We start from the raw sequence: 7548 nt of genomic DNA, 5'->3' as shown, positions 1-7548 counted from the left end.
ATGCAAGCCCGCATCCACAAGCCTGAAGAATGAGCATGTGCGGTCACCCGTGACCCGTTTCAAGAAACCTGCCACTCAGAAAGCCTTTGTAACAGTATCAAACCTTCCCATCCAGCCTTCATCAGCAGGGATGGTCAGATGTTGAGGACAAAGAAGAACACCAGAAAAGCCTTTATGTGGACCCTTCTCTAACCACAGATCCTATTTGTCTTTGTTGTCTTGTGTGTGTTTTTTTTTTTTTTTTGTTTGTTTGTTCATTTTGTTGTCTATGTACAGCTATGTGAAGTGAACATGGACTGTGTTGACCTGTGGTTGAGCATAATAAAAGGAAACAAAAACACTCAAGGAAAACAGATTCTGAGTTCTTGTGTGTATGCTTTATTTAGTCTTGTTGCACAGCTCATACAAACATACATTCAAAACATGCATGCATGCATGTGAGTAAAAACGGAGAAACACAAGGAAAAACAGCAGGTCATCACAGTTTCCCACACGAGAGCAGAGTATTACTTGTAATACACTTCACCGCTGAGCCTAACGGATGTTACTCCGCTGTGTATCTCCTCTCTAGTGTGGCACAGAAGCAGGAAGGAAGAGAGTACATCATCTCTTGTGTACTCTCCATGTACAGATCTTTTGCCACCGGTCGTCACCACGCTTCCTTTCAGGGAGTGTGTAATAGTTACGAGTGCCATCTCATCTCTCAGTTTCCCGAGGAGAATTTTCCCTTGCTCAGCATGAGCCTTGTCAGTCAGTCTCTCTATGGGCAGAGTCATGACATCGCATGCACCCAGTAAACTGCTTGTTATGTCAGTGGCTAAGTTCGCACCCTTTTCGCGAGCGTCTGTACATGAACACGGCCATGTTAGAGCCCATCCTGTTGCTGGACCCAGATCCCCTCTGGGTTCCGATGCTTGACTCGAGCATCCGTGTTCGCTTTGTCGCTTCGGACAACAATGCCCATCCCAAAGACATGACCGTGTCACAGTAATACAGGGTTCCTTTGTTGATGGCCGTGACGGAACACATCACCATGTCCAGTTTGGTCCTTGCGCTCACATGTTTGCCCAGCATGTACTTGTTGTTCATGTGTGACCACTTGCTATAGAATACAAGCTTAAATCCAGAGCGTACCAGGTATTGCTCAAGCAGGTTCTTCACATCCACCAACGCGTTCACATAGGTGTTTTGTTCAAATACTATCACCACAGGTACTTCTTTCCAGAGCACTCTGGGCATAAGAATCTTTAGAAGTCTGACATGGGCACTCAGTAGAGCTGCATAGAGCTGAGTTACGTGGTCCAAATCTCGTATCTCCAACTCTTCCAAGGCCATAATCTGAGAGAGAGAGAGAGAGAGAGAGAGAGAGAGAGAGAGAGAGAGAGAGAGAGAGAGAGAGAGAGAAAAACATTACACATTGTGTTTGTTTTGGTAGGATTACAATCATGTTCTGTTCAACTTGTCTAGCAGCGCGTAGAGAGATCGAGGCCTTGCTTAGGATGCCATGGGAGCGCTTAATGTCTCACTACGAGTTCATGATAGTGTATGCTTTGTTTCAGCGCAACATGCTCTTCTATTCTAGCATGGACCTCGGACAGCTCAGAGAATTGTACGGGCAGCTTATCTCATTTTCGCCTGCCAAAATACTCCTGATTGACACGCTGATCTCCATCAGTGGGAAAGAGGGCCTTGGTGAGAATATACCAGGTGCTCGTGGTGTGCTCACTGCACCCTGCGAACTGGTCAGAGCCATTACACTTGCGATAGGCAATCAGGTTCCGGAACAGTTCATACACGAGTGCATCTCCAACTGCGAGTGGACTGGATACGACTCAATGATACTTGCTGCGTACACATCGGCCGAGAGCATTCGCAGTGGAGCTCTAAAGTACGTGTCCATACTCAAGGAAAGTAAGACATGTAGACGCTCATTGCAAACCATCGTGTCCCTCGCAGTCACGGGCTGGATGACTAAGCTCGGGGGTTCCGAGTGTACATGCGGAACTTGGGCTCAAGCTACAGAGCTGGTTTCATGCTCCGTTCCGGACACCGAAACCACATTGACGATCCAGGATGAAGCTCGCATTAGTTCTTATATTTGCACGTTGCTTGATCTGAGCCTCCCGCTGCATTCACAGACTGAAAACAAGCAACGGCACCTGAAGCTGGAAGACACTCGAGAAAAACAACAGCAAGAGCAAAAACAACAACAACAACAACAACAAACTCATGGCAGCTCCAAGGATGAACCGATACATTATGGATACCTGTTCAGCGAGCTTCTCGTGTCTGGATTAAGTCTGCCTGAAAAACAAACCAAAAAAAAAAAAAAAAAAAAGAAAAAAAATTAATAATGTGAAAAAGAATATAACAGCAACTCACCACTAGATTACCATCCGCCAATTCCACAGCACAGCACACCCCGGCACAGGACCTCGAACCCCCTCCAAATGTTGGATCGAGACACAGGTACGCTCTGACCACGGATGCTCGAGTCATATGGTCCATGGTAACGCTGTTGTTCGAGAGGAACCTGTTTATGACCGTGGACTCAAAAGGCGTGGTGCTGTCTGTCTTGAAGTCTGAGGAGGATAGCTTGCAGCTTCCCGTGACTTCTCGTTCAAATCCTTTCGGTGCAACCATGTTCATCAACTCCTTGAGCTCGTTGTCTACAGAAATGTGTTGAGGACAGTACACTCCGAGACAGAAGCATGTCAAGCCGGGCTCCCTCTCGTGGTATGCACACTTGAATCTCTGAGATACTACGTGGTAAGCAGGCTCTCCATCATCCCTGCGGATATCGGACACCTTTTCCAGCCATGGGGTGTGGGTGACATGACTGGTGATGTGCACTTGCTTTCGCCCCCTGAACGCGATGTTTGGCAGCACAGCCAACAACACCTTGGAGTTCACAAAGCCCACTTCATCCACCAAGATCAGATCTGCACTTTGCCCTCTGCTGGCCTGTAGAGATAGATAGATAGATAGATAGATAGATAGATAGATAGATAGAGAGAGAGAGAGAGAGAGAGAGAGAGAGAGAGAGAGAGAGAGAGAGAGAGAGATGAGAAACTGGTGTAACAGTTACATGTGAAACATCACAATCAAAACATGTAAAAGAAAGAGTCAGAAGAAAGAGTCAGAAGAAAGAAAAATAATAAAATACGGAGTCTGTTAGAATCAGACTCACTATGAACCATTATCACACAGAATTAATAGAGGATCCTCAATGGGTCAGTCTATGTGTGGAGAAAGAATGCTCATTCAGGGATCATGCACAGAGCTACGTGTGTGTTAAGCACTACAGCAAGCATATGTGCTCTGGGTACAGCTGTGACCTGATACGAACAATGGTCACACGGGCTCGATATCAAACCGAGGCATCTTCAGAGACTCAGTGCCCCGTTGCTGCTCTGCTCATCTTTCAAAAACCCCAGCTGGAATTCAGAGGACCTCATGATACGTTTGTTACAGGAGACGCCATTGAAATGGGTTACGGTGCGATTGAATGTCAACCGAACGCGAGTGTCTATCGTGGCTCTGACCAGACAGACTATAGATGTCTCATACTGAAATCCAGCATGCCTGTCACAATTGCGCTGTTCTCAACCATGCTGACCCAGGACTTCCTAGACCAGTACAAGGTCGTGAACAAAAACCGTGGACTAAACACTCAATGCGTGGACCCGTCCTTATCCTGGATGGCCAAGATATTCAAACTGGCTGAGGAGATTCAGTTCAGCACAGAGCCTGAAATCCAGTGTCCCGAGGAAATGGTTTCGGTTATAAAGGAGGCTGTGTTGAAAAGCACGGCAGCCATAGCCACACTGTATGATTCGCGGGACAATAAGATCCAACGCTTTATGAAGAAGGTAGCGTGCAAGTACAATGACAAACACGCGAACAGAGCTGACTTCCACACCATGATGGTCATGCTGACATTGTGCTTTTTCCCATACCTCAAGCATAGCTTACTGAGCCAACTATTTAACAACAGAACTCTGGTGCTCATGTGTTTCGATAAGACTCGCACCAGACACAACCAGTGGTCCTCTCTTTCCACGCATATTCACCTGCATGTGAAGCAGCCCGAGTTTGCAAAACGAGTGCTCTCGGACACAGAGGTTGACAGTTTCCTCCCCGCTGTGATCACGGTTACCTTGGAGGAGTTCATTGCAAACGCGAGATATCCGGGTAACGCCACGCAATGTCTCGTGTCCACAAGACAGAGTGGGACCAAAGAAAAGCGAGGACAACCACGGATGAAGAGGAGGAGGAGGAGGAGGGAAAGGAGAAAAAGTGCAGGCCTGGGTGCTTGGCAGAGAAAAGAGGCGAAGATCTACTGATACACGGGAATACTACTTTGTGTAAAAGGAAAAGAAAAACACCTTGTTTTACAGGTTACTACGAAGCACAAGAGGGGAGGCTGAAGGCCAAAGTGATCCACGTAGACGTTGGCAAAACGAGAAGAGACCCCGGGAACGAGAACACAGCTCACATGCAGACAGCGGAGCTCCTTTTCCAAAAGGCTCAGACAGCTTAGCTGTCTCAAGGACCGCTTCAGGAAATCTTTCCTGCCACACGCAATAAGACTGTTTAACTCATCATCATCATCATCATTGTGTCAAAGATAACAATAGGAAAAACAGCTGTCACTATTAATTTTTGCACTGGACTATACTATTGCTGGCTATTGTAGATATTGAAATTTGCTATTCTGTTTTGATTTTGATACTGGGAAGCACAACTGTACTGCTGCAACAAGTACATTTCCCAACAGGGATGAATAAAGTATTTCTATTCTATTCTATATTCTATTCTATTCTATTCATGATTGATTTTGTACAGTATGCTTACACTTTGTGCACCTACGCTTGTGAAAGGTCTGCCTCTGTGCTGTTGGAAAGTTGCAATAAAATCGGCTTAATCAACTCCAGTTGTGGTGTTTGTGCAATGAATACAAGGAATATACACATGTATAGACACATTTTATGATATACCAGGTGCTTTATTCAGTCATTTTTCACACACACATACCAGAAAGGTATCAATGGCACATTATGACAGAGGAAAAAGGGGGGGTAACAGAGCACATACACCTGCATTTCTGTGTTATTTCGTTATTTTTTAGTTTCCTTGGTTTTGTATTTTCTTTCTTCCCCAATCTTTCTTCCTTTGCATGCAGACTGGTTTTTTCCACCTGATTGTAGTCTTAGGTCTAGGTTCTGTTTGGGGCTGCGTAAGATTTGTCCGGCCCCAATCCTTGCGCCTTCTCTCGTACTCGCGAAGCAAACGCTTGTACCTGATCCCAGAATGCGTCTCCCTCTTGGCATTGTAAATTTGCAGAACCTGCCGTTTCCACTGCAGGTTGGCCATGCCGGTAATGGGGCCGTTACCAAATTGCACTAGCGCATCGTAAGCTTGATCAGGCCCGGCACTCGTGTGTCTGTTGGCAAATTCTTTCATGAACGCTATCTCGTATCGCAAGCAATTCCACGAGTCTTGCGAAGGGTACGTATGCTGTGGCTGACTCTCGTTCTTGCGCTCTTGCTGTACCCAGTGGTACTCCTGGTCCCCTCGGTGCCTGTGTTTCAGGTGCTCCTTCTGGTCCTGATCCTGGAGGATAGAGACTTCGTTCATCTGTGTTTTCGAGGGAGCGAGAGAGTCTAAAGCCCACGTGGTCACTGTCGAACACGTAGATTCCGTCACAGGCCAAGGGCTCGTGTGAGTCTCCCATGCGCACGTATCCATTGTTCAGCTGTCGAAGGGTACAGTATGCGGTAATGTGCGAGAATAACCACACCAAGGACGCTATCTTTCTGTTGTATGTGGTGGGTTGTACCGTTCTCTTAAGCTGCATCTCCACTCCTTGGTCCAACGTGGAGTCGATCATGGAAACCCTTCTAGATGAGTGTATGCTCTTTACCAGACTGGAGGCTGTCTCTATCGGGAATCCCGATGCTATCAGATGTTTGAATAGCACAACTCTTCCTGCCGTGAAGTTATACCTGGGTGTGTATCTGCGCACGGGACCGATCATTGCTGAACACACGTACGAGAGCAACTCATCGTTTGTTCCAGTGGAAGCTGTGGACCTCAGGTTCATCCGTAGTTCCTGCACCACTGGCAGAGCCCGCAGCTCGTCTTGACGAGCTTCTGGATAGGGTTTGGACAAGAACAGAGCTCGTTCTCGGCTCCTGTTCAATGAACCGTAAAACTGGTACAGGCAACGCAGGGGATAGTCGCTCAGATACCTGGGAGCCTGCAGCTCCTGCATGGTGTGGCTATGAGCCTTGAGCTGATGGAAGATTTCCTTCGGGGGGTTAGGGAAATGGTAAAACTGCACATGACCAGAGGTGATCGCGTGACACTAGCTCTGCTCAGCGGAGATGCGGGATGCGGGAAATCGTACGCTATCACGCAGTTGTACAAGAAGCTAAGGAGCTTGAAGATAAGCGTCGTAGTGAGTGCGATGACCAACAAAGCTGCGGGTGCTCTTATGGAAGCACATTCACTCGAGCGTGTATACACGTTCCACAAGATGATGGGATTCAAGAAAGAAATGCTGAACAAGTCAATGGCCCCGGATGAGTTTACACGTGAGTACCAAAAAGCGTACTCCTATGCGATTGCCCAGTTCAATGCAATGCGCCGTGTAAAGCTCGGAGACCCGTATTGGAAGGACTCAGCGCTTGGTGGACACTCATGTAGACATCACAGACCCGAATCTTGTGCCATGTGCAGCAAGATGTTCGAGAAACTAAGGGCTTCCACAAACCCTGCCAAACATACACCCATGCAAGGGGCCCCTTTGTTCCTCGGTGCAAACGTGCTCATCGTGGACGAGTACGGTCTGATGGATATGGAGTTGCTTGAAAGGATGCTGTGCTGTCTCAGGCTGTTCTAAGGACCCGACAAGGGTCCATTGATCATCTTCTCAGGCAGTGTCTCGCAACTGCAGCCTGTAGGGTCTCGTATGCGCATTTGGGAATCGGAAAGCTTCGAGAAGCTCCTCGCCTCCTCTACCCCACTTCTAGTCAACAGGCGACAGTTCAAGGATCCCGGTTACGCGGAAGCCCTGACCTATCTTCAGTTCAACACGATCACAGAAGAGTCTCAACGCATTTTCAGAAGCCAGGTTTCTGTCTACGATCGCCAGGTGATGGACCCCGAGTACGAACCGGATAAGATGCGCATCTTTCACCAGGACGCGCAGCAGAGCGCCTACACGTTAGCATACATGAACAAAGTGAAGGAAAAAGCTCGCATTGGAGATAAGTTTCTCAGCGTCACACAGCGGGATACGCAGCGTGGCAACAAAGGACCCACAGTGCAGTATGAGGTGCTGAAGCAGGCCGCTCAAGCGCTGCCCAAACTGTTTTCGGTACCCAAGGGTATTCAGAAACACAGAGAGGGACTATATCAGGGTGGACAAGCTCTGGGTAGGTTGCAAGGTACGATTACTCTGGCACATGGACACAAATGGAATACAGGCTCAGGAAATGACCCCTACGATCCTCTCCCGCTCGTCAGGTGGTAAGCGGCTGC

At 47.8% G+C, this 7548-nt stretch overlaps 1 protein-coding gene across 1 annotated transcript; it reads right to left on the bottom strand.

The window, feature by feature from the left end:
• Positions 1-245: 245 nt before the first annotated feature.
• Positions 246-3566, bottom strand: LOC121636101. The gene is made up of 2 exons (XM_041979406.1): positions 2383-3566; positions 246-1338 (listed from the first exon to the last, which is right to left on the bottom strand). Exons 1-2 carry the CDS (start codon positions 2647-2649, stop codon positions 811-813), a joined length of 795 nt encoding a protein of 264 aa, XP_041835340.1. The 5' UTR covers positions 2650-3566; the 3' UTR covers positions 246-810.
• Positions 3567-7548: the final 3982 nt, after the last annotated feature.

Source organism: Melanotaenia boesemani (assembly GCF_017639745.1).
Source record: "Melanotaenia boesemani isolate fMelBoe1 chromosome 2 unlocalized genomic scaffold, fMelBoe1.pri SUPER_2_unloc_6, whole genome shotgun sequence".
Taxonomy (NCBI): domain Eukaryota; kingdom Metazoa; phylum Chordata; class Actinopteri; order Atheriniformes; family Melanotaeniidae; genus Melanotaenia; species Melanotaenia boesemani.
The sequence above is the reverse complement of the archived record's forward strand: the minus strand, read 5'-3'. Positions and strand labels throughout refer to the sequence as shown.

Coding starts and splice junctions, on each gene's coding strand:
- LOC121636101 (XM_041979406.1), bottom strand. CDS start 2,649: ATGAACATGGTTGCACCGAAAGGATTTGAACGAGAAGTCACGGGAAGC. Junction 1,339..2,382: donor TGGCGGATGGTAATCTAGTG/GTGAGTTGCTGT, acceptor TCTCTCTCTCAG/ATTATGGCCTTGGAAGAGTT.